The 27528-nt window shown below is 41.9% G+C and overlaps 1 protein-coding gene across 3 annotated transcripts in view; it reads left to right on the plus strand.

Annotated features, from left to right (window-relative positions):
* The window catches only part of PCGF5 (polycomb group ring finger 5), a 76839-nt gene that overhangs the window by 22130 nt on the left and 27181 nt on the right, over positions 1 to 27528 (plus strand). For 2 of the 3 annotated variants that reach the window (XM_075423414.1, XM_075423416.1), the window contains exons 2-3: positions 13099 to 13402; positions 27231 to 27327. In XM_075423414.1, coding sequence (XP_075279529.1) covers positions 13291 to 13402; positions 27231 to 27327 — 209 coding nt within the window. In that variant the 5' untranslated portion in view covers positions 13099 to 13290. Of the gene's footprint in view, positions 1 to 12613; positions 12689 to 13098; positions 13403 to 27230; positions 27328 to 27528 lie in introns of those variants that run through there. The other variant, XM_075423415.1, reaches the window with a different exon arrangement.

Here is a 27528-nt window from a genome sequence, read left to right on the forward strand (position 1 = left end):
TTGTGTCCACTGCCTCTTGTCCTGCCACTGGACAGCATTGCGAAGTCTCTTGCTCTATCTTACTGACTTCCCCTGTCACACTGATAAGAACCCCCTGAGCAAGGCTAAGTAACCTCATTTCTCTCAGACTTTTCTCATATGGCAGATACTCCAATCCCTTAAGCATCTTAGCAGCTCTTCAGGCACCTTGTATGAAAAAATCATAAACAGAGGGAGAAAATTACGTGGTAAAGTAGCAGTTACCTTTCACTCTTTATTGTAAATATTTGCATCTTGTCTGATTAATGTTACTGTATTCTGTGGCTTTGAAGAAGAGACACTTATCAAATAAGTAGGGATCTTCATCATCTTTTGTCTATACTAAATAAATTACTTATGGTATTCTTGTAAGTGCTTGCAAGTTTGTTATTCTTTGGGCACTAACTACCATTTAAATTGGCTCCTGTTTCTATCAGTGCCAGTGGTTTGTATAACATCCTTGACAGATCATGTTCATAGTGAGGATATTTGCTCTAAAATTAGTACTATTGATCTTGTTACTAAGTAAAAATCATGTTTCTAATGATTTGGACAGGTGGTCCTAGGTTCCAGACAAACTATGGAGCTGTTGACTTCCTTCATCAAAAAAGTGACTGTATGTAATCTATCTATAGCAAACAGTATACTTTCCAACAGCAAAGCAGTATACTTTCAATTTCTCTTGTTCATAACAACCTCTGTTATGCAGTTTTGTTAGCAACACATTAATTGTACCAAAAATTGTAGTTTTCAGGAATGTTACTGAGTCTCTCTGTACTAAAATTCATTAGTTCATCCTTATTGAATGAGGGATATTAACACAAAATAGTATTATTAGGCAATAGTTTCAATACCTCACCTTGAGGATTTTCAACTGTTCTTGCCATTTTTTTTACCCTATTCACTGATATTTAAAAAAAAAAAAAAAAAGGAGGAAGGTGGGAATTGCTTTACTGGTGAAAATGAGGAGACCAACAGATGCAAGGAAGAAATTTGTGCAACAGATTTAAATTATATCAGATAAAAGTGTAAATTGGCAATCTGTATTTGAAGGTATCTCTTGCTGATGTATTTTCTAACAATGGTTTCTCTCATGATTTTGCTAAGTTGCTGCTTAGTGGAAGACATATCCCCAGAATACACGTTTTAGTTCCTGATTGATGAAGGGTTATGATGGCACCAGTGTTTCTGTCAAGTTTAAAAGACACAAGGATAAAACACTAGACAGCATTCCAGATTTCTCAGCAGGAAAATGTAAATCTCCTTAATTTTATTCCTACTGAGCTGTGGCAACTCAGGTCTTGTATTTAAATGTGAATTATTAAATAGACAGCATGATGAAGATAGAGCAGGCTATGTGTTATATGTATCAACAAGTTCTCATAAGCCGAATACCTTGTCAAAAATTCATATTCCCGTCTATGCACTTGTGATAAAGGGAAATAATTTTAAGAGTATTATGCCTTTTATTCTTGAAAGCCTACCAAGGATATGAGATTAGGGAATGGAGTGAGATTTGCCATGTAAATTGATAGGTGAGACCTTCTGGCTTCAAACCTCTAGAACCTAAACTTATCACAGCACTGAAGAAAACAGTCACATCTGAAAGAACTCAGCAGAGTGTATACGGGTCGTAGTAATGTGGAAAGGTCAGATAACGTATGATATCTTTAGCATGGTTTATCATCTACTTTAGAAAAACGTTCTTGAAATAGGTTTAACAGGCATCTCAGTTCATTACCGATTGTGAAAAAATTTGAAAGTTTTGGTTTGTTTGGGTTTTTTTCAATGTGTTGATACCTTAAAAAAAAAAAGGCAGCTGGCAACCTCAAGCTGAGGTATTATATCTGAGATAAATCTCATCTCTTTGAATCTCTTAGTGTTTGACGGCAACCATAGGATTTGGAACGCTTTGCAATAGAGATTAGAAATAGTGTTGAAGCATGAAACAGCAGTAAAGAACGATGCATGCTTTCTGCTGATTTTATACACCTTTGTAAACTGTCAGGAGGTGACTGTTATGTATATATGTATGCTGCTGCATGGACTTACATACTAAGCTTGATGCAGGTGAATAGTCACCCGCTGTTGGACTGAGTTGGACTGTAGACTTGCATGGACTGTGGGCATGCATAGTGAGACATGAATGGTAGTGTTTATAGAATCAGGGCATAAATATGAAACATAAACATTGTTCACTTGCCGTTTAAGTATAGACACCCCTGCAGGAGAATGTAGTGAATTTAGCAAGAATGTAATTATTGCTAAATGACAGCTTTTTGAAGAGGAACTAAAGATCTGTTTTTCTAAATATAAAGCAAGAATCTTAATAGAATGATCCAATTTGAGCATTTTCCAGACCTTTTCAGTAAGTGCCATTAGATATTTAAGGACCAAACCAGACATTATTTTGTTTTATTCAAACAACTGCACCTCTAGAAGGGCTTTGTCTGTACTAGTGTGCTCAAGAACTGATTTCTTAGACTCATAAGCATGTAATCTCCCTACATTTCTTACCATAATTTTCTTCCTACAGAATTTTCTAGCAAAATAGTTCATTATCCTATCTAGCTCATGAGACTTCACAAGTTAGTAGTGTGAGAATGAACTTCTGTAGACAGTACAGCTTTTTAAAAGCGGAATTGTGTATATTCTTTATATTCTGGGAGGGACTCAGCCCTGCTCTGTCCAGAGCCTAAAAAAAGAGAGTCCAAACTGCCATAGTGTGCTCAGCTCAAAGCCATATGATCTCATTAGCACCATGCTGAACCCAGACTTCCAAGCATTACAGAGAGGAAGCTCAAGATGCAAGGATGGTAAATATAGTCTCATAGCTTTTGGTTGATTTTGTGCTCAGTCGGATTAAATGCACATCAACCCAGAATATGCAGTTTACATGCAGGCAGAGTCTGAAGGCCATGATTTTGTAATTGCAAATGAGTTCAATCATTTTTTTGCATAGTTTAGAATTGTTTTATACATCTTTTCTTTTAGAAAACTTAGTGATGATAATGTCAGACACAGGCACTGCTTATGCAAACTTTTATAATTTACTCCAGTCATGGGACTAAAGTTGGGAAACCAGCACTGTCAACTTCCTAAGCTAATGTGACTGCAGAACTGGCACATGATGCTGAGTTAGGGGCTGAGGAGCGGTTGTTCACTTGAGAATAGCTTCTGGCTAGAATCCTGAACTTCTCTTTCCCTAAAACTGGTGTATTATTCAAATGAAGAATCAATTAAAAGTCGCAGTTTTGCTTAATCTTTTTCCATTAGTATATTGGATAAAAATTATTAATATTTCGAAATAATGCTTTCAGTAAAATGCTATCTGGAGTGACTCTCATTTGCTAATGTGAACTGTTGCAAACATCCAAAATAAGTAAAAAAACATATATTTTTGCTTAATCTTAGGGAAAGGTGGAATAATGTCTTTTACCAACTCAGGAGGCCAGATCCAGCTGTGACTATGGTCATATGGTTGGATGGGCTGGGTCACATGGAATGGGCTGCTGCACAGAGTTTGACTCTCTATATATGCTAAGTTGCTGTCGGAAAAAGATCATATGAGGATGTGAAGCTAAGGTTGGAGTATCTTTGTCTGCCCTCTATTTTCTCTTGATTTATACAGAAAAAACATTCTCTATTTATTTTACAAGTTAAAAATGAAATTCGTAAGTATTTATATTAGGTTTCCTCCAATGAAGCCTACTGTTCTAATTACCAAAGTGATGGTTCCTATGAATGAGAATCTTCCCATGCAGTCCAAATGAAATGGAATCCATCCAATGTTGTGTTATTAAGTTAAAGATTTTATCTTGAGAGAGCTGGAAACAGAACTCCTGTTGAAAATCAATTGAAGTAGGGTATCTAACTCCCTAAGACATTGTGAATGTCATTAATTTGACTTGTAAAAGATGAGGCAATTTGGCTGCTACTTTGCTATTTCCTTTCAAGCCTCTGTTTGCTGGTTCTGCTATCATAATGGGCACGAGTAGATATCTTCAAGATTGCTTTTGCTGAGCTTATTGGAGTTTTAAATTTGTTTTGACTTAAGATCTAGTAGCAAGTGTTGTTTTTAATTTGCAGTGCAAGTTGATTGCATAATTGTGAAGCTGTTTGACATGTGTGATACAATTTGATTTGTGTTCCTGCCAGTTTTCAACTGTAAGAAACAAAATCTGTTAGTAACAATTTTAGCGGGAGTCATTGGAGGGTTCTTACAGTTTGTTTTCCATTTCCCAGAGACTGAAAGATGACACTCTTATAAAACTATTTGAACACTGCACATTATTGTTTAGCTGAAGTGTGTATATTGATGTAAATGGCTTTGATATTTTCAGGGAAAAAAAGAGCAAAAAAAATTTATACGTATTTTATATATATATAAAATGCAGTATGGATTGGAAGAAGCAATACAGTGCTGATGCAAAAAAGGGTTTTTTAAAAAAAGGTAATTGAATTATAGCAAATAGCTATTGGGAAATCTTGTGGAAAAGCGTAGACTTCATTGAGACCTGATTAGAAAACTTGAAACCTATGGTTATACTGGTATCGATGTACTTTTCCCCTGGAAGGACACATACATAGAGTTGGCAAAGTGTTGCCCCATGACCAACAGATCCTGGAAATCTATGGAGGAACCATAGTCTTGCCCCTGCAGACAACAGCTATATTCAGGCTGGCCTGTGTGTGTTACACCACTGGAGCTTTTCTGATAATGTGGCTTTGACTGTCACAATACAGGTATAGTTAAGAAGTGTTAGAGATTATACAGTAACAGAAATGACAACACAGGTGTCATTTCCATGAGTTCAGAGAAGGTCTAACAAACTATGCAGTGGAAATGAAACAACTGGCCAGACACCAAAAAAGTAATTCTGAAGATGCAAGATCTTTGTGGTGCATGGAAAGCAGATGATTTAGAACCAAGGTGGGTTGTTTCAAATTATGCATAATCTTTAAGCTGTTACCAAAATGTGTGACTGTTACTTGCTCTAAGTACTTCTACAGAATCGCTATAAATTTATATAAAACATAGGACTGTAAAAGACTGCTTTGGTCATTCTCTGTGGTTCCCCACAATCACGGGCAACTGTGAAATTACGCCTACTCCATTTCAGCCTACAGAACATACCACAAACCACAAAACATTTTTTTCAATAGCCTATAAAAAGCAAAAGCTGATACAGTACAGGACACCTAAGCGCACAGAAACTACAGTGTGCCATAAGACAAAACCAGGAGAGGCTGAGGGTACCACCAGTATTTTGGTTGCCTACAGTTCCTAACCCCACTGCAGATGATCATTTTGAAACTGAGCACAGGAGCAAACTGACGCACAGAAGCCTCCTAATTGCACATCTTGTACCCTTCCTGCTGTTGCATCACTCCCTGTGAGCAATCTCTGATGGTTCAAAGGCAAACCCCTCTCTCCCCACCTCGTCACCCAAAATCAATTACATCTGAAGAGAAGAAGAAATATTATTGTGGCACAATGCAAGGCTCTATACCATAATGAAGAACTGTCTTTGAAGCCAAAATAATGTCAATTAGGTCATTCTCACATGAAGAATCAGCTTGGCTACTTGACAGCTTATACTGTACCTTTACTGTGCTTAAAAAAACCCAAAAAAACCGACAAAACAGAAAGCAACAGGTGATCACCGTTCACACAGTCGGACACCAGAGTAACTGAATAGAGAATTTGGTCACTAATATTTTAAAAGTTTGTCCCACTTTCTCTGGGATGTTTCTGGAGATGTTTGTGTCTGATGCATACAATCATGTCTGTTGAAACCATTCTTTGAAAGAAAAATGCAAAATAGTGGCAAAATAATCAAGGCAACACAAGGGAAATACTTTTTAAAAGTATGTCCATCACAATTCTTAAATCTACAGCTGCTTTCAGCTGAATGGTTTGAATTCTGCTGCGATAGATTGGTATTTTTAAATTTGCAATACCCCTGAATACTGTAACCACAGTTCTTAAATCTGTTATTCACAGGGAGTTGTGTCAAGCTGGTCAGAATATCTTTCCACAGTATGTTTAATGGTCAGCTAATGATACATTCAAAACCAGGTATTTTTTCACTTCAACCTCTGCATACAAGTGGCTAAAGTTAGATTGTCTTGGTGCTAATGACAATTTCTAGTTAATTTTATTTCACAGTTGTGATTCTTTTTTTGCTTGCAGTGGCAATCTCCCTCTCCCACTGCAACAGCCTTGTTCCTTACCTGTTTTCTGTGTTTCTCTGACTGTGAAGAGACGGTGTGAGCTATGGCTGATGAGGATTTCAGCATGCCAAGGAAATCACAGAATCACAGAATAGTAGGGGCTGGAAGGGACCACTGTGGGTCATCTAGTCCAACCCTCCTGCCAAAGCAGGGTCACCTACAGCAGGCTGCACAGGACCTTGTCCAGGCGGGTCTTGAAATCTCCAGAGAAGGTGACTCCACAGCCTCCCTGGGCAGCCTGTTCCAGTGCTCCGTCACCCTCAGAGGGAAGAAGTTCTTCCTCATGTTCAGACAGAACTTCCTGTGCCTCAGTTTGTGCCCGTTGCCCCTTGTCCTGTCACTGGGCACCACTGAAAAGAGCTTGGCCCCATCCTCCTAACACCCACCCTTGAGATATTTATAAGCATTTATTAGGTCCCCTCGCAGCCTTCTCTTCTTCAGGCTGAACAAGCCCAGCTCCCTCAGCCTTTCCTCGTAGGAGAGATGTTCCAGTCCCCTCACCATCCTTGTAGCCCCCCGCTGGACTCTCTCCAGTAGCTCTTCATATTTCTTGAACTGGGGAGCCCAGAACTGGACACAGTACTCCAGATGGGGCCTCACCAGGGCAGTGTAGAGGGGAAGGAGAACCTCCCTCGTCCTGCTGGCCACACTCTTCTTGATGCACCCCAGGATTCCATTGGCTTTCTTGGCAGCCAGGGCACACTGCTGGCTCGTGGTTAACCTGTCATCCACCAGGACACCCAGGTCCCTCTCCGCAGAGCTGCTCTCCAGCAGGTCCACCCCAAGCCTGTACTGGTGCATTGGGTTGTTCCTCCCCAGGTGCAGGACCCTGCATTTGCCTTTGTTGAACCTCATCAGGTTCCTCTCTGCCCAGCTTTCCAGCCTGTCCAGGTCACGCTGAATGGCAGCACAGCCTTCTGGTGTATCTACCACTCCTCCCAGTTTGGTGTCATTAGCAAACTTGCTGAGGGTACATTCTAACTCTTCATCCAGGTCGTTGATGAAGAAGTTGAACAAGACTGGGCCCAGTACTGACCCCTGAGGGACACCACTTGTTACCAGCCTCCAACTAGACTCAGAGCCGCTGATGACAACCCTCTGAGTTCTGCCATTCAGCCAGTTCTCTATCCACTTCACCGACCACTCATCCAGCCCACACTTCCTCAGCTTCCCTAGGAGGATATCATGGGAGACTGTGTCGAAAGCCTTGCTGAAGTCCAGGTAGACAACATCCACGGCTCTCCCTTCGTCTACCCAGCCAGTCATGTCATCGTAGAAAGCTATTAGATTGGTCAGGCATGATTTCCCCTTGGTGAATCCATGCTGACTACTCTTGATAACCTTCTTTTCTTCCACTTGCTTGATGATGGCCTCCAGGATAAACTGCTCCATCACCTTTCCCGGGATGGAGGTGAGGCTGACCGGCCTGTAGTTCCCTGGGTCCTCCTTCTTACCCTTTTTGAAGACTGGAGTGACATTGGCCTTTCTCCAGTCCTCGGGCACCTCTCCTGTCCTCCAGGACCTCTCAAAGATGATGGAGAGTGGCTCAGCAATGACATCCGCCAGCTCTCTCAGCGCTCGTGGGTGCATTCCATTGGGGCCCATGGATTTGTGGACGTCCAGATCGCTTAAGCGATCCCTCACACAGTCCTCCTCGACCAAGGGAAAGTCATCCTCTTTGTAGGCTTCTTCTCTTACCTCCAGGGCCTGGGATTCTGTGTTTAACAACACAGATCTGCTCATCTTTCCCTTGGTAGAGTCACTAATTTGATTCCCTCTCCTTTACTAGCAGACAATTATTAGAAAACCTGTAGGAACTTATTTTACAAATTCTTTCACTTTTTAAAAATTCCTTGAATTAGTTCAACAAAGTTGGAACACTTTGTGACACAATTTTACCTTACTCTTGAGATGTATCTGGAATGCAACTGTCTTGTTTACTTATTTGTCAATGGCGTAATAATACAGATGTTAGCATTTGGCAACCTGTTTTGCTACTTTACTTTGGACTATAAAAGAAGAGTAAGCATGAAGAAAGAAATGGTATATATATCCCAGAAGTGCTATTATGTCCTACTATACAGCATCTTATATAGAGCTCAGTAGGGATGAAGAAAAACCCTCACAGTAGAAACATAAAACCTCATTGCTGATCATTTTCACAAATAAGAGGTGAGGATAAGAATAGCCTAATTCCTAGCATTTCCTATCAAATCAAAGATGGTCTTCACACCAAGCGTAGTAATATTCTTTATACAATAAACAATGTTATTACTCTTTGCCTAAAAAGCAAAGAAACATGATGCATGATCCCAAGATAATGGCAAAGACAGTGATAGTAACAGTAAGAGTTAAGTTTTCTTGTTGCTAGTAAATTATTCATCTGTACGGGAAAATACGCAAGATGCTGCAATGAAAATTCCAACTGGACCTAAGGAAAAAAATCCACAATGAGGATTGCCAAAGGTTGAGCCCAGAGAGGCTGTGGAATTGCCATCCTTGGATATGTTCAAACTTTGTTTGGATGAAGCCCTGAGCAATCTGATCTAACTTTAATTTTAGACCTGCTTTGAGCAGGGGCATTGGACCAGATGGTGTCCAAACGTCCCATCCAGCCCAACTAGTGTATGGTTCTACTCTAGCTACTGTTCTAGAGGACAGGGAATTTAACACTAGAAATAAAAGATAAAAAAATGGTTATATTTGGTCTATTTTTCCATACCTGAGTAAATATGCAGTAATTTCACGTACGTTGCCAGCAGTTTGAGGGAGGTGATTTTCTTTTCTGTTCAGCGCCAATGAGGTGACAGCTGAAGCGCTGTGTCCAGTTCTGGATTTCTCTGTACAAGAAAGATATGAAGCGAGTCCAGCACAGGGCCACAAAGATGATTAAGGGACTGGAGCATTATTCACATGAGGAGGGGCTGAGAGTGCGGGGACTGCTCAGCTGAGAGAAGAGAAGGCTGGGGGGAGATCTTATCAGCATGTATAAATACTTGATGGGAGGGAATGAAGATGAGGAAGTCAACTGTTCTCAGTAGTGCCCACTGACAGGACAAGAGGTAATGGGATTTCATGTGTTTCAGTTTGTGTCCATCTGATCACAAGAAAACATTTGTTTTACTATGAGAGTGGTCAAAAGTGGAACGGATTGCCCAGAGAGGTGGTACAGTTCCCGTCTGTGGAGACATTCAGAACCCAACTGGACACAGTCCTGGACAGCCTGTTCTACCTTACCCTGCTTGAGCAGAGGGATTGGACTAGATAATCTCAGGAGGTCTCTTCCAACCTAAGCAATTCTGTGAAGTTTTCAAGATTTTAAAAGTCATAAAGTGGCATTTCCATCAGATGTCTAGAGACTCAATATTCAGTGAAGGTGAATGCTGTGGCTTCCCTCTAAGTATCATTCAGATTGCTACACAATGTCTCCTAAGAAAAGCAGGGATTTTTTCGTTATTTTCTCAGTCCAGATGTGTCCCAGTCATTCTTCCACCTATGAAATACAAATGACTCTTAGGATAACTGGAGGGTAATTGGAGACTTGCCTAGAAACACACTCCAGTGTAGCTCTATAGGGATGCAAGGTTGTACTCATGTGGATCTACTCGCAGAATTAGAATTATTCACTCATTTCAGATGTTACTGAGAACTTGGCTGTATTGACCAATGTTTATTTTTATTTCCGCAATTTACTTGACTTACTGACATCTGGCATTGGTATTTTTCAAAAATGTTGGCGATGCATTAATGAGTAAAATTAATTAACTGCTTGGAGTTCACAAGTTCTTATGCGTCCTGGCTGTGCCTTTAAAAAGATACATTTTATTCATATCAAATGTAAATTACTCTGTTTCACTTTAGGATGATCCAGTAGTTCTTCAGGGATTTCAACAAATGCTCCTCTACTTTGATAACACTTAGAAAGCAGTCTTTCTTTCCTATGTGTTAGATGAGCTCATATATTAATTAAAAAATTAAATACTGTGTTAGAGGACACCCTGAGAACTGCTGAGTACAAGTCAGTGATAGGAAAGTCAGAAGTTTAAGAAACACTGAAAAATGAGGGGAGCTGTGTTTTCATCACTGAGTTGAGGGCCGTAATCACCCTTTCTGTAATACCACATTTGCTGTCACTAATACATGATATATATTTGCTGTGACTAGCTCAGTTTATTTTGTTAATTCTGTTCCTTATAACATGAAAATGACCTCCTTGTTTGATTCAGACACTGTTCCTCTGTTACCTTTTAACTGGTTTAAGGAGATCAAAATGCTCACATCACTTATATGGCCCTATATTTTTAAATAAACCTGTTGTATACAATGCTAGGAGTTAAATACCTTTGCAATTATAATTAATGCATAAGCATTTATTAACATAATTTGCTTCCTCATGATATAAAGTAGGAGTATGTATTTAAGGAGATTTGTTGTACTACTTTCCTCTGATAATGAAATGAGAGCTTCTTCTGCACTGCTTCTCCTTTGTTCTTTATGTTGTGGTCTTCAAAGGTGCCAAATGCCACAACTTTCATTGTGTTCAGTGAGAGTTAAGGGCACCCAGCATCTCATAAATACAGCTTGGTACCGGCCGGACTGAGCTCCTGCATTGCGGAGAGGTAAGGCAGGAGTTTGTCGTGTACACTGTCACTTACCCTTAAGAGCGGCTTCGGTACGGCTTGTGGGAATCTGTACCAGCCACGTATGTTTGCAAGTATCGCAGCTGCTGTGCAATTATTACTGTATGGGCTACACAGTACAATAAATGAGGTAACTGTGTTTTTAAGGTGCTCAAGTAGAACATTGTGTATCCATTATTGTGTAAAAATGAGCTTAGCTGATAAATTTGTTTAGAAAATGTTGGGTGTTTTTTTTTCAAGAGGGACACTTGATAAACTATGGTTTGAAATCTCACTTAGAATCCAGTTTATTTTTGAAACAAATCTTACCAGACGCGGTCATTTTGAAACAGCCTGGAGAGCATCAGCAGTTGCTTGTTTTAAATGCGTATATATAAGTTTAATAATGCTATATGATGTTTAGTCCACATTCAAGCAGAGCCACTCTCATGCTCATTCTGAAAAATGTAAACTTCTGCGAAACTGACGGAACCTGACTACTATGTAAAATATTCCCATGAGATATATATAGTCTGTGTTGTCTAGTTTCTCAGTTAGAGTTTAGTGTTCTCTGACCTTTGACTCGGCAGTGTGTGCCTTATGGTATAATAATGCAAACGATGGTTAAGAATAGAAGGCAAAGACCATCAAAACACAACATTTTGTTAAACTATACCACGTGCTGCTTTGAAAGATTTTTAGCTTTATGAACTTTTTTTCACATTGTGGAGAAATCATCTCATACAAGATGAAGATTTTATCAGGAAAAATGATGCACGTTATGTTAAATTACTCTGCGTCCGGTTTATCAGGCATTCACCGCTGCGCTGTAACTTTAGCAGTTGTTGGTGCACCTGACTCAGCCTGGCAGTTGAATTGATGTGCACGGAGATGAACTGGAGGGTAGCTATTCCAGAAGCAGGAATGGATGGCAGGAGCAGGCCTAACATCGTATTAAAGCCTTCTGCTGTTGCAGCCCATACCCAAGGATGAGAGGGAGACTGCGCTGGAGGGCCGATGCAAAATGACTGTTTATTTCAAATGTGGCAGGGAGAGGCAAAGACCTAGCACAGTCATGGGTGCTGTGAAGGTATTGCAGCCAATATTGGAAATGCCTCCTTCTATTTTTCTTATCATTGTAAAAAGGAGTGTAGAAGAAATTTTCTAGAGATAGCGCAATTGAAAAACACCGTTAAGGCACCTTTAGTTTTATGGATAATTTCCTGGTAATGCGGTGCGTTTCTGTGGACTGGGGAGATGCGCTGTAGCACGGAGCCAGCTTTCACCCAGCTTTCACCCGGGCTTGGTGGCTCTGCGGCTGTGGGTCCCGGTTAGAGGGGAGCACGTGTGTGCGCTAGAACTGCTCACAGGGTTTGGGCCCAACTTAGTCCGGCGGTTCGGGCAGGGGGGGAAGGCTGAGAAACGGGTTTACGTTTCACCCTGCCGCGAGCAGAAGCTGAATTTCTGAGAAGCGGAGCAAGGGGCGAGTGCGGCGCCGCGGGGCGCGGGCTGGGGGCGCGAGCTGCGCTGCGGCCGCTCCCGCGCTTACCTGCGGCCGGCAGCGCCTCCGCCCCGCCGCCCCCCTCCGCGGCCGCCCGACCCGGGGGCTGCCGGCGCCTCCCCCCCGGAGCGGCGCTGCGGGCCGCGGCGCAGCTGGGCTCGGCCGGGGAGCAGCGCCTGCGCGCCCGTCCCGCCCTGGGACCGGCCGCGGCAGCTGGGTGGGGAGGGGAGGAGGGAGGGGGCGGGGGCCACACGCTGTTTCCCTTTCTCTTTCGCCGGGCGGCCGCCCGCCCGAGGCCGCTGGGCCGCGCCAGGTACGGCGGGGGCCGAGGCGGGGGCGGGGGGCGCCGCAGGTGAGGGGGCGGAGGCGGGCGAGCGCGGGGAGAGCCCGCCCGCCGCCGAGCTGCCCTGCCCCGCCCGCCGCCCGCTCCCCGGCGCCGGGGAGGGCTCGTCCCCGCGGGGGCCCTCCGAGGCCTGCGGACCGCGGGGCGGGCGGCGGGCCCCGCCGGGGCCGGGCGGCGGCCCCCGCACCTGTCAGCGCTGCCCCGGCGGCTGGTCGGGCTGCGGCCGGAGCGCGGCGGGGCGGGGGCGCTGCCTCGGGGCTGGGCTGCCGGGCGCCGGGCACGCGGTCGCCGTTACGTAAAGAGTGACCCGGGCGAGCGCGCGGCGGCGCCGGGCCGCGGGGCGCCGGGCTGACGCGCCTCTCTCTCCGCGCCCGTTGCAGGCAGGAAGATGGCTCGCCCGGCGCAGCGGTCGCCAGCCGCGTCCCTGTGAGGCCGCCGGCAGTAGGAGCAAATGCCCGGCGAAGTCCAGCCGCACGGAGCAGCGCCGCAGCTCTCGTGAACCGCGGGCGTCGACGCCTCTCCGACTTGCTCCTCTGGCCCCAAGCGCTCTGCCAGCATTTCCTACCCCACGAATGGCTACTCAGAGGAAGCACTTGGTGAAAGATTTCAACCCGCACATCACCTGCTATATCTGTAAAGGCTATCTCATCAAGCCAACTACAGTAACCGAGTGCCTCCATACCTGTAAGTAGTGCTCTGCAAAATATCCCTCCTGGGTAAGGGACGCTTCCTTGAAGCGTTGTTACGTGTTCAGCGTGATCTCTGTGCCCGTTTTTGTTTGCTTCTGAAGCGTTGCATGAAATGCTGTGCAGTTTCTGGTGGGGTTTCCTAGACGCTGCTCTGCCGTTTGGGTCATTTCGAAGGCACGTGGACTCTGCTCAGCAGCTTGCAGAGTGAAGATGCCCCTCTTCTTTCTTCTCTTTCCCCCGGGCGAGTGGTGATTGTGCTGGCTCTAGCACCAAACATGTATGACTGTGGCCTGGCTGACCACAAGTAACATCGTTAGGTCAGGTGTGGTATTTTGATAATATGGCTGTGCTTTTGAAACTTAAGCCAATGTATCTGTTGGCAGTGTGCATGGTGGATACACCAGTTTGGTCAGTACTGGCTCACATCTCTCTGTAATGTGTTCCATGGCACAATGCATGGAAATAATTGAAAGTTGGCAAAATATTTATTTAGGGAGTAGATCTCTTTGAATGAAACTGACTCAGGAAAAATTATTCAGGTTGTCTTATGCTCCTGATACTTCTAAAACATTGGTGTGTATGAATTGTGTTCAATACGTGAATGCTCCTATCAAACTCAGTCTTCTTACTTCCACAAGCTAAATTACTTACATGCTCGATTTTTTAACATTTATTCCTGAATAGAAGATATTTTGCTTGGACGTTCTTGAGAATTTGGCATCTTTCCAAATAAGATTTTAATTCTTTTATAAGACGAGTAAGGGGAACTGTATGTTTTCTGGTAAATTTCCCATCTTTAAATCGTTAATGAATATCAGTTAAAAGCTTTGTCTTAGCGTTTCCTGTCACTTCTGTGCAATGTTGTTCTTGCTGTTGTTATTGTCTTCACTGTTAATTTTTACATTATGGTGTTATGTCCCTAGTATATCAAGCACATAGAGAATTAAAACATATCGTTCCTATATGTTGTTCATAGTACAAATATAATATTGTTTGCCATTATAATAATGTTATTTTTAGTTTAGTTTTTGAGAAAAAGTGATGTTGAAGTGATATTTTCCAAGTCTAATATCAGCTAAGATGATCATGTGTTTCGTGGTGTTTTTCTTCTGTTTTGGGTTACTTGGTGAAGGAATTTAAGTTCAGGAGGAGAGAAGTTAAGCAAAGCGTCCCTTATAAGAACTTGAAATAAAACAGGAGGGAGACAGGTATATTAGCTATTATTAAATTATGTTTCACTTTAAAGAAAATGGAAAAATTGCAGCATTAGTTGATTTATTTTTTTTTTTTTTTACAGTTGACATGTAATGAACAGTAGTAACTTTTGAAAGATCGGGGTGAGAGCAAAGAAGTTGCATCGGAAATCAGCTCAGACTTAGGAAAAACATTGGTTTTGTTATGATATCTTTCTGTTTAGATAATTTATTTGTTTATTTACTTTCGCTCCCATTAGAAAACAACAATGGCAGAAGGAGCGGGTTTCTTCTCGGCAGCATTTGTTTCTTCTGTTCACTTGTGGACTTTGAGCTCTTCATTGATAAGGTTCTGTTACTGCCTATTACCTAGATTAGCGCACATGAATTTTACAGAGCTTCCATACAGATGCACAGGTCTCCTCACAGAAAAGCTGCCACATGTTTGGGTCATTAAGTAGAACTGCAGGAAAGAAGGTGTTGTTTCTTTCAAGCAAAGGTTAGTTGCCAAAATATGAAGCTTAGAATGATAGTAATGGAAACAAAAAACTTCAAGTGGTGGTATGGAAGGCTTATGTCTACAGAGAAAAAGCTGATCTGTATGTGGCAGAATTCAGGGAGATACTCTGATAAATTATAGAATCATAGGTTGGAACAGACCTCTAAGATCATCAGGTCCAACCGTCACCCCAAAACCTACCATGCCTACTAAACCATGTCCCAAAGGGCCACATCTGCATGTTTTTGAACACCTCCAGGAATGGTGACTCAGCCACCTCACTGGGCAGCCTGTTCCAATGTCTGACCATTCTTTCAGTGAAGAAAGTTTTTCCTAATAGCCAAGCTAAACCGCCCCTGATGCAACTTGAGGCCATTGCCTCTCATCCTATCACTAGTTACCTGGGAGAAGAGACCAACACCTGCCTCACTACAACCTCCTTTCAGGTAGTTGTAGAGAGCAATAGGGTCCTCCCTCAGCCTCCTCTTCTCCAGACTACACAGCCCCAGTTCCCTCAGCTGCTCCTCGTAAGACTTGTTCTCTAGACCCCTCACCAGCCTCGTTGCCCTTCTCTGGACGCGCTCCAGCAACTCCATTTCTTTCCTGTAGTGAGGGGCCCAAAACTGAACACAGCACTCCAGGTGCAGCCTCACCAGTGCCGAGTACAGGGGCACGATCACCTCCCTGCTCCTGCTGGCCACACTGTTCCTGATACAAGCCAGGGTGCTGTTGGCCTTCTTGGCCACCTGGGCACACTGCTGGCTCTTTTTTTTTTTAATTGCAGGTATGGTTCTTCAGTCATATCCAAATAGTTACTGCAAAATACAATTTAAACTGTGCTTTGATATTTGTCTTGTACTACTAATTGCTGTAATTTAAAACAGTGTTGCACAAATGATCAAAATCTACAGATATTAACAGCTTAAGGAGCAGCATAAATTCCTTACATACTGGGAGTACGATGTGTTACTCTGGACAAGATGAAAAGCATGCATTGCCATAGATGTTCTCCAGTGATCGTAGAGGAACTAATGCGATCAATAGTAACGAAGTCAGCGGTTAATTCATATCTTCTTTTTGCTAAAAAAAGTTAAGTAGCAAAGTTCTGCTCTGAGAAATCTGTGTATTTTAATAAGAGATGTTTCTGATGGGGTTTTTGGAAGTGTTGGACAGACAACTCCACCACTTACTCGGCAGAATAAGTGCAACTTGGGCATCAGCAGTACAAACTTTCCTATCTCTGTTGGGAAGGATGTGCTTATGTTACTGCAAAATAATTAATTATTCAACAAATTCAGTACTTCATTTCTTTTTTGCTGCTTGCAAATGAATTGTTTTATCTTAGGGACTGACCCCTGTTTTTGTAGTCTATTACACGGTTGACAAGGATGTTTGAGAACTACTGGTTGAAGCAGGCTAGATGTGAGATACAGGATATGTCCCATTGTCTGTCTCCTCAGTCACTGCATTGTTCAGTACAGTGTGTGCTCACAAAATTTGGGAGGTTAACTGTCCTCAGGTACTTTCTTTAGTGCCCTAACAAATATCAGACTGTTTACACAATCATAGAAATGTTGGTTGGAAGGGACATCTAGAGGTGTCTAAGCCAATTTTGTGCATGAGGCAGGTTATTTACCAACACCATACCAGGTCAAGCCATGGCTCTGTACAGTTGAGTTGTGAATTTCCAAGTGTGGAGTCTCCACAGCCTCTGTCAATAACCACTTCCAGTGCTGTGCTATTTACGTAGTGAGGTTTTTCTGAATGTCCTACCAAACGACAACTGTGGCCATTGCTCCTTGTTATACTACTTGCCACTACCAAGAAGAGCTGGGCTTCGTCACTCGTGTAACTGCTATTCAGATAGTATAGGCTATAATTAGATCAGCTATTGGCCTCAAGCATGATTCGCTTTCAATAACTCGATACTGCCTATTCCTGATTATGTTTTTGTCCCTCATGTAATTGGAAATTGATTCCACGTGACATGACATGATCTGCCATCTTCCCAGGGAGCTAGGGTAGATGGTTTAGCTATAGTTCCCTGGGTCATCCTTCCCGTCTTTCTGAAAGGTGGGCACAACACACTACCCCTTTCCAGTCATCGGGCACCTCCCGCAATCACCATGATTATGGTGATAAGCTTTCAGCTTAGTGAAACCTACCTGGCCTATAGGTTTGAATACATCCAGCTTTTCTCAGTAGGCTCTTAACCTTCTGCTTGTGGCTGCTGGTCATCCCTCTCCTTCCCAAATCATGCTGGTATGCATGGAGATCTGGGATCAGGCTCTGCCTGTGAAGACCAAGGCAAAAAAGACACTGAGGACTTCAAACCTTTCTATATAATCTATGCCTGAGTTGTCTCCCTCATTCATTAACAGACCCACATTTTGTCTGAACTTCCTTCAACTACTAGCTTACTTGCAGAATCCTCTTATGTCCCTCATTAATTTTAGCTATGGCTGGGCTTTGGCCTTCATGATTTTGTTGCTAAGTGCCAGAGCAATGATTTTCTATCCTTTTGTTGCCTATTCTTGTTTACACTTCTAATATGTGCTCTTTTTGCATATTAATTAGGAAGCTTGCGCACCAAGCAGTTCTTGTGTACTAAGCAGCTCTTCTGACAAAATTCCCTGTACAATGGACTGGTTGGCTGTTGTGGTGTAAGTAAATTTTCTTTAAAATAAGCCAGCCAGCTCTCTTAAGTACCTTTCTTCCTAATGATAGCCTCCTTGGGAAATCTGGCTAGCAGTTGCTTAAACACACTGAAGTCCCATCTCCTGAAGTTCAGAATCCTAACTCTGCTGCTTATAGCCTTGATTCAGATCCTAAACTCGGTCATCTTGCCACTGCAAGACAAGCTGCCATCTGTGACTGCGTTCATCACCAGTTTTTCCCTGTTTATGAACAGTACATCAAGTTGTGCATTACTGCTATATGGTCTTTTTAGTATTTGCCTTAAGAAGTTGTCAACTAATGCAGTCTAGGAACTTTCAGAAATGCCCTTCTATGCAGGAAAATGACCAGAGATGTAATTTTCAATATCAAACCAATAATCGTGAAAACAGAGTGTTTTTCAGATATGGTTTTCAGCATAAAAACTAATGCTCTCACCAGGAGATCCTGAAAGAACTTTACTGCTGCAAAACTTCCCACCCTCAGAAAAGCAAGCTGAGCTGCTTTCGTGCTCCTTCTCCTACAGAAGCTTCAGTCAATGGCATGTAACAGATCTTAAAGGTTAGCAGATCTGTCTTATTTTGAAATAGAAGATTTCAACCCAAAAAGTCTTTCTTGATCGTGCACAGAAATTATTTCTCTCTTTTAATAGAAGGGAATCCAGACTGACTGTGTCTGGTAATTTTAATCAGCAGTGGAGTAGTCTCACATGTGTAGATTTTTAGAAGGGTCGTTAAGTATATTAAGTTTTCCATCCTGTTTTTATGCAGATGCCTTCCCTAAAAAGAAGTGCTTTTAAAGCAGATTTAAGGTAGGTAATTAAACATGCCAAGTGACTTGTTACATCTCTGTGCCATCACTGAGGTGGATTTGATGTTCCTCTAGCTGTGTATGTCCTGTGTTCCTCCTTTGGTCACTGGATCAAAGAGTGATTAACTTTGAGAGAGGAGATCCTTGGAAGAACTCAGTGGATGAGTTCTGACGAAGAATTTGTCCCACAATTAACTAATTAAACTTTCTCTTGTAGAATATTTTGTTTATAAAATGCAATATGAAGTTTTACTTAGGTACCGCGTTAAGCATTTGAAAAATAACCCAGGAAGAGTCTTCTCATTGAACAATACGTGTGTAGGTATGCATGAGATGTACTTTTTCTGTTTGCATTAGATGACATACAGCACAGTCTTGACACTTGTATCTGCATTTTTCAGCTGATTACAAAGAACTGAAAGAATGTGTGAACCAGATATCTCTGTGTTGGGAAAGGTAGCATTGTGTAGTATGTTATGGTTGACAGCCAATTAGCATATGTCTTGCACATACTTTTATCAGCTGTAGTAAATCAACTTACATGAGTTTAACTTTTATTGTGGTTCATCTGAAGTGTCATATTACAACCATGAAATTCAGGTCCTCATTTCACTGGCATGTGTAGCACATACCTCAGAATTCTGCAACCTGTGTACATTTTGGTTAAGCTGTTTTCTTTTGCCTGTTTGCTGTCACACTGTGACCTACAGTAAAGCAAGTGAAACCATGTCAATTTGTTAATCTGTACTGGAAGTGTTAAATGTTTTGGGGATTGTTTTTTGTTTGTTTGTTTGGGTTTTTTTATTTCCTCCCCCCCCCTAAGGTGGTGAATTAAATATATCTGTAATATAGTTGTGTTTAAAGATTCCTTTTTTCCATACCCTTTTCACCCAATATTTGGACTTCATCCTGTTCTCTGAAACTTCAAAGTGATAGGCTTTGAACAATGTTCAGTGTTTTATATTGAGAATAACAGAGGATGATTATACCTGTCATATCTAAAAATACAATACGTTGATGATCCTACTCCTACTAGGAGTATCACGTATCAGTTCATTATTCTTGAGTGCTAGAATTTATGTGTATTTTTGACTTTACATTGCTATCGGCAAATCACATTTGGTTTTGAAAAGCAAATCCTCATAGCACCTTAACTTTGTATGAGAAAAAGCAAAATTTGTTTTAGGCTACTACAATATTGATTTACAGTTTTAAGGGGGTTTTTCATGGTATAAGATGGCCTCATGATTTGAGCTGCCTGCACAAAGACTTGATCCAGATCTGTGTGTTTGTTGGGGTAGGGAATACATCCATGTGGGACTGGCTTAAGTTTCTTGTCTCGTTATGATGCTTTGTCTGTATGTAGTCTACTCAAAGACCTCTCTTACACTGGAGATAAAGATCTTTGTTAATCATTAGTCTCTTTCTTGGACCCCACATGGCTTCCAAAGGTGCCATCTTCTCAGAAAAAGGCATGAAGAGAGCACATAAATATATTCAGACTGAGGAATTCAGTTCCTTTCCATAGATTGGTCTATATTTTAAATATTTCTTCAAGTTACATTAGTGTGGATTTTAGCAGGCTTTATGTTTAGCAGGGTTTAGTGTTTGGGAGGTTCTGGGCACTCAATCATCTGACTTATTGAAGAAGTGTGTTAGTGATCTATCCTGTGGCATAGAGTTATTCTGAACAGTAATAATTTCAGATTTCTTCTAGGTGTAAATGAAAGTTATAGCTGAAGTAGGTCATATTTGTCTTTAGTTTGGAAAACAAACAAAAAGCCTAACAAAGCCAAGTTTAAAATATCTTTACAAGACAAAACAATTAGTCCTTTTCAAAGCAGTCAGATCAGCATCGTCTCATCATAGACTTCAAGAACTTCTCTGACATGACTGGAGCAGAGGTCCCAAGAGCAAGTGGAGGGAATTAAATTCTCCTCAAAGAATTTCAGCCATAGCTTTCTGAAAACACATGGAAATGCTTTCTGAATGAGGCTAGTACTAATGGCTTATAGAAAAGCACTTACAGAAGCCACTCTGGTATTGGTACGAAGCCACTGGTAATCCTTTTGAAGAATTTTTGTGCCAATCCTCTTAGGGTCTCCATTGCTAAGATTTCCCAAATAAGAGAAGATTAGTGGTTAGACTTATCAGTTCCAAAATTAATATTGACCAACATCAATTACATTTGTACCATTTTTCCCAATGTTTTTATTATTTGTCAACCATTTAAAATTGGTGTCAGGTTAGAAAGACTGGCTCCATAAAGATGCTGCTGTTTCTACTGGACAGGAGGCTTACAAAAAAAAAAATTAAAGACTAACCCCTTCCTTTATTGTAGGAGTTAGCAGAAGAGGAACTCTATCTCACTTGTGGTTCTCCACTGAAAAAGAGTTATCCCTAAGATAAGTTTCTGTGAAGTCAAGTCAGAAAAGGTCTAAAGTAAACCAAACCCTTACGTTGCTTACCTCAGCGACTTTCAGCTGAATTTTGATATGGCCGTTATTCACGACTGCATTAGACTTCACAATTTCATCATCGTCTAGCTTCTCAGCCTCATTTCTCCACGCTCTTTAAACTGAGCTTCTTCAACTAATGGAATTTCTGAGATAGCAGATGATTCTTAACCTTGCAGTTCTCGTCAGTATTGTCATCACCCGCCACTAGTCTGTACAGTTTCTCCTGACGGAGATAGTGTATCATCTCCATCTTCAGCACAGTATAGATACCAGGATTATGAGATATCATAGAATAATAGAACAGTTTGGGTTGGAAGGGACCTTTAAAGGTCACTTAGTCCAGCCCCCCTGCAGTGAGCAGGGACATCTTCAACTACACCAGGTTGCTCAGAGCCCCATCCAGCCTGACCTTGAATGTTGCCAGGGATGGGGCTTCCACTACTTCTCTGGGCAACTGGTTCCAGTCTTTCATTCCCCACTCTTAGTGTAAAAACATTTCTTCCTTGTATCTAGTCTAAATCTACCCTCCCTTAGTTTAAAGCCATTGCTCCTTGTCCTATCACAACAAGCCCTGCTGAAAATATTTTCCCCATCTTTCCTATAGGCCCCCTGAAAGGCTGCTCTAAGGTCTCCCCGCAGCCTGCTCTGCTCCAGGCTGAACAAGCCCAGCTCTCTCAGCCTTTCCTCACAGGAGAGGTGCTCCAGCCTTCCGATCATTTTTGTGGCCTCCTCTGGGCCTGCTCCAGCAGCTCTGTGTCCTCCTTGTGCTGGGGGCTCCAGAGCTGGGCACAGGACTCCAGGTGGGCTCTCACCAGAGCAGAGTAGAGGGGCAGAATCACCTCCCTCGACCTGCTGGCCATGCTGGTTTTGATGCAGCTCAGGATACTGTCGGCTTTCTGGGCTGCGAGCACACATTGGTGGCTCATGGCCAGCTTTTCATCCATCAGTTCCCCCAGGTCCTTCTCCGGAGGGCTGCTCTCAATCCCCTCATCCCCCAGCCTGTTTTGATAGCAGGGATTGCCCTGACCCACGTGCAGGACCTTGCACTTGGCCTTGTTGAACCTCATGACGTTCACACAGGCCCATTTCTCCAGCTTGTCCAGGTCCCTCTGGAAGGCATCCCGTCCTTCTGGTGTGTCAGCCACACCACTCAGCTTGGTGTCATCTGCAAATTTGCTGAGGGTGCACTCAATCCTGCTGGCTATGTCACTGGTGAAGATATTAAAACAGTACTGGTCCCAGTATGGACCCCTGAGGGATACCACTTGTCACCGATCTCCATCTGGATCAGGCCCTGCAGTTGAAGAGCTCAATTAACGGTAGCATATTTCACAGATTCCTTGAGAAGCGTGGGCAGAATATGGTTATTTTCATTCTCATTCAAGTCATCCAATAAGTGCTTATTCTAGGACTCCTGTTTTAGACTTCTACTATATCTGACAGCAGATGTAATAGGTTAATCCTATTTAGTCCTTTGGTTTACTTCACGCAGACCTAGTATCTCTACATTAATTGCTTTGATGCTCTGTATTTTGATAATGTAGAAGAATCATGCCCCAAAAATCTCCTGATGGGTTTTTTTTTCATATATAGGAATGTATACATGTATCTAGGAAGAAGACATCTCCTCCATTAATGAACAGGGTAGATAAAATTTTCAACAATGTTAACTACTTCCGTTTGTGGCAATATTTCCATTTCTAGACTACTTCCTAAAAATCTCTGGGTTGCTTAAATAAACAAACTTAAATACAGTTTACCCATGATGTCTGCATTCAGTCTTCTGTTTAAATTTTTTTTTTACAGTACATATTACTATTAATTAAAGAGCCTTCTCCATCATGCTTTTGTGCCACCTTGTCTTCTGTTTTGATTTTCCTGTCATGTGTTTAGAGTAGGACCTTTTTATAACTGGCTTATTTTTCACTTCTCCAGAAGAGCAAGATAAGTTAATGACTTTATACCAGGGATGGCCTGTTTCAGAAAGAAAAGCTTACTCCATCCTAGCATTCTCATTAACACTCTATCAGAATTTCGTATGAATTAGTGTTATTGGCTGTTGGGTTTTTTTCAATTCAAATGACATGGCATGCTCGTGATTTAGCTGGAGCTTTTTTCTTTTTTTTTATAATATTCAGGACTACTTGTAGTATCAAAAAAGTAAAGGTAGAATAATTAGAACTGAAAAATAGAAATAATATTTTTTATTATCTTATGTAGTTTAGCCAGCTATACAAATTCTGTCTGTGCACTTGAAAGGTGTTAGTGGCTACTTGCAAGTAATTCAGATTTGGGTATCTATGGCATTTCCATTTGTTCCTTAGTACATGTTTTTACAGAGCATTATGGCTTACAGCAATGTCTGTTCAAATAGTATATCTTTGGGAAAGTGATGCTGCTTCTTCATCTCTGACTGATACCTATCTGTGACACTTCCTGACCTCAGGGGATCAAGCATGCACTCTGTTATCTAAGTTGCAGGTGAGAGGGCTTTTTGATTATTACATGTTTGCTATATAACACCCCTTCTTCTCCAGGGCTGTATGCCTGAAATGAGGGTACACTCGGTTACCTTTGAATATGGTGGAAGTTGTGCTTAGAATCAGGGTTTAAATCTGCAGAGCAGATTCATGACACTTTTTTGGTGAACAATGTCATGTTCTTACCTATTTGCTCCAAAGTCTTACAAAACTTAAACCTTTCTGAGGTAAAGTGTAAATAAAAAAAACACTTGTGATATCTAAACCAAGTAATACAGTTAAAAATATCTATCAGACACAGGTGAAAAAATGAAAAAAAAAAATAAAATTCCCACTTCTATTTAACCTGGGCATAGCAAGTTGAAATTAGAAAGCTCTAAGCCTTACCCAGCTAGTGCATTAATTTAAGAAAAGACAATAGTAGTTAATATTCTTGGATAGGTGATTTTTGAATATATTTTGCTGTCAGTGCCATTTCCCTATTGAGTCATTGTGTGTATATGGCTCGGTTATGACTAGTGAAGGAATTGAACTATGCCTTCAGTTGTTCCCTGTGCTTCTTTGTATTTCAGGTGGGTGACAAGAAGGAAGGGTAGTTCAGATAGTTTTGGGAGCTGGGATGGCTGAGGACGTACTGATCAGCTAAAGAATTCCACCTTGTGGTGTTTGCCCCTGGGTTGAATGTGTGCAGACACTACATCTTAAGAAAGACCTTGAGCTGAGAATCTTCATATCTTTTCCATTTCAAAGATAACTTCTGTTATTTTCAGTTCTAAAGGAGATTCTTGGTCATATTAAGAGAGATTATAGAAATCTTAACTACATTTATTTTAAAAGTTAGTGCACTTGTGTTTAATTTAAGCATGTTCTTAAATGCCGTGTTGGGCTGACATGAGGTCTTCTATGTGGTTGATGAAACTGTTTGTGTTCTGTAGGTGTAGTACCAAAACGTTTAGCTTTAGGAAGATTAGTTATAAAAAGTGTATAGAAAAGGGAAGAAATGCTGTCGGTACAGAACATCACATTTGCTGCTCTGTACTAGACTTCTTACCCTGTGGAAGTGTTAGGGAATGCATGTGCAAAAGTCAATTAAGTCTAGTAATTTAACAAATTATAAAAGACCTGTGATAGAAGTGTTGTGTGATTACAGGTTTGTGCATCTGTATGCTAGTGCTAAATACCTCACAACTTGAGGATAGGAAAAAATTAACTCTTGTCCTAAGGCCTGAGCAGTGCTCTCATAGCCTCGTGCTCTTGGCTGCTTCAGAGCCCCCCATGCAGAGACAGCACTGCACCCCGCTGCCTGGGCTCGTCTGGCACGACTTGTGTGCTTCCGAGCTCGTTTTACCAGATCGTCAGAAATCTGCCCTGCATCCAGCACTACTGGAGCAATTTAGGTTGGGGAGAGTGCCAAGAGCCAGCCAGAGAGCTCTGAAGTCTGTCAGACTTTGGCAGCCGGTTGTGAGTGGTGATCCCCAGGGCTCAGTTTTGGGTCCGGTCTTGTTTAACATCTTTATCAATGATCTGGATGAGGGCATTGAGTGCTCCCTCAGTAAGTTTGCAGATGACACCATGTTGGGTGGGAGTGTCGATCTGCTTGAGGGTAGGAAGGCTCTGCAGAGGGATCTGGACAGACTGGATGAATGGGCCGAGGCCAACTGTATGAGGTTCAACAAGGTCGAGTGCCAGGTCCTCCACTTGGGTCACAACAACCCTGTGCAACGCTACAGGCTTGGGTAAGAGTGGCTGGAAAACTGCCCGGCAGAAAAGGACCTTTGGGTGTTGGTCGACAGCCAGCTGAACATGAGCCAGCAGTGTGCCCAGGTGGCCAAGAAGGCCAACAGCACCCTGGCTTGTATCAGGAACAGTGTGGCCGGCAGGAGCAGGGAGGTGATCGTGCCCCTGTACTCGGCACTGGTGAGGCTGCACCTGGAGTGCTGTGTTCAGTTTTGGGCCCCGTGCTACAAGAAAGACATGGAGTTGCTGGAGCGCGTCCAGAGAAGGGCAACGAGGCTGGTGAGGGGTCTAGAGAACAAGTCTTACGAGGAGCAGCTGAGGGAACTGGGGCTGTGTAGTCTGGAGAAGAGGAGGCTGAGGGAGGACCCTATTGCTCTCTACAACTACCTGAAAGGAGGTTGTAGTGAGGCAGGTGTTGGTCTCTTCTCCCAGGTAACTAGTGATAGGACGAGAGGCAATGGCCTCAAGTTGCATCAGAGGAGGTTTAGGTTAGACATTAGGAAAACTTTCTTCACTGAAAGAGTGGTCAGGCATTGGAACAGGCTGCTCAGGGAGGTGGTGGAGTCACCGTCCCTGGAGGTGTTTAAAAAAAGTGTAGACATGGCACTTCAGGACATGGTTAATTAGGCATGGTGGTTTTTGGGGTGATGGTTGGGCTTGATGATCTGAGAGGTCTTTTCCAACCTTAATGAATCTATGATTCTGTTCTATGATTGGGGAAAGTTTATTGTCATTTCAACCAAAGCTGCCTTAAGTTAGTGTTTTAAAGTAGTTGGAAAAAACACCTGCACGGAGGTTTAATGTGTGTTCGTTGTCAGCATCAGCTGATTTGTAGTAACTCTTCTGAGCGTACTAAGGCAAAAACAAATGCAGGCTTTGCTTGTTAGGTGACATTTGTTAAAGGAATTTCAAGATTCCTTAAAGATTGTCATATAATTAGGATTTACTGGTTTGTTTAGAGGTACTCTTAGATGTTTAGGTAATTAATGAAAGAAATTACAGTGTTTCAGCAGAAAGCATATTGCAATTGCAGCAGTCCATTTATTTTTTCAGTCCATTTACTGATGAATTTGCAGTTCTCATTTCAGTTTAGGTGAAGTAATAATAAACAGAGGCTAGAGATTATCTCCATCCAGAGTGTTGTAACGTAGTAATAATAGCAGGCATATTTGTTCTCATCAGCTTGGCTTCCATTTTCTTATTAATGGCAGTAAAATCTACAGTCTGCAATTAATCATTTGGAAGCAACAGTAGTGTAGCACCTTGTTTAGTTTAATTTCAGTTTATTGGATTTTAAGTTCACATTGTTGTTGTTTGGTGTTTGTTTATACTTGCCATGGTCATGATCCTGATTTTTCATTGTAAGATTCAAGTATTAGATGTTTACTGTAAGTTCTGCCATTGCTTTTGAAGGCACTGTGTCAAAACGGAAACATAGCCAGTTTGAACCTGCGTACAATTTCTGTGAACTTTTCTCCTACAAGAAGTATTTACAACAGTATTTTCATTTGCCAGCAACACTGTTGGAAAGAAAACAATGCACAGAAGTCATTTTCAAATCCTCTGAAGGGATGATTTGCTCTGCTGCGCTGGAGCTCCCCAGCGTGCATTCTTTCTCAGAACCCACTCTTTCTATGTGCTACATGGTATGGGGTTTGCATTTTATGATGCTGGGAGGATTATAAGTAGTAAAAATACTGTGTACTTTAAAGCAACGCTTGTCTAACCTGTTCTGCTGAACTTGGTGCTGCTTTACTTATTGTCTTGGCAGAGCAGAACTAGCTATGGTTTTGTGGAACAAGAAGTGGATAAGATACATTGTAGTTATTTCCTTTAAAATTAATACTCTTCTGTCTTTGATGCATGCAGTAGTGAGCTGGTATCATTAGGTCATGTTCAAGCAATATTATTTACATCTTGGTCTAAGCTGTTTTTCTTCTTTTTTCTTTTTCTTTTTTTTGTCCCTCAGTTTGTAAGACTTGTATTGTTCAACACTTTGAAGACAGCAATGACTGTCCCAGGTGTGGCAACCAAGTGCATGAGACCAATCCACTAGAAATGTTAAGGTAAGATGACATTGCACAACATTTGCTGAAATGGAAGAAGAAAACAGAAAAAAAATATTCTTAGTATCTTTATCCTGAAAGGGAATTAGTTTTTTGCTTATTTGTATAATATATGTATCAGCTGTTCTTGGCCATAGGTTCTGTCAATTTCTCATCTCCCAATAAATTATAAATGGAGTTTTTTCAGATACAATAAAAGGA

Source organism: Opisthocomus hoazin, chromosome 6 (genome assembly GCF_030867145.1).
Source record: "Opisthocomus hoazin isolate bOpiHoa1 chromosome 6, bOpiHoa1.hap1, whole genome shotgun sequence".
NCBI classification, from domain to species: Eukaryota; Metazoa; Chordata; class Aves; order Opisthocomiformes; family Opisthocomidae; genus Opisthocomus; species Opisthocomus hoazin.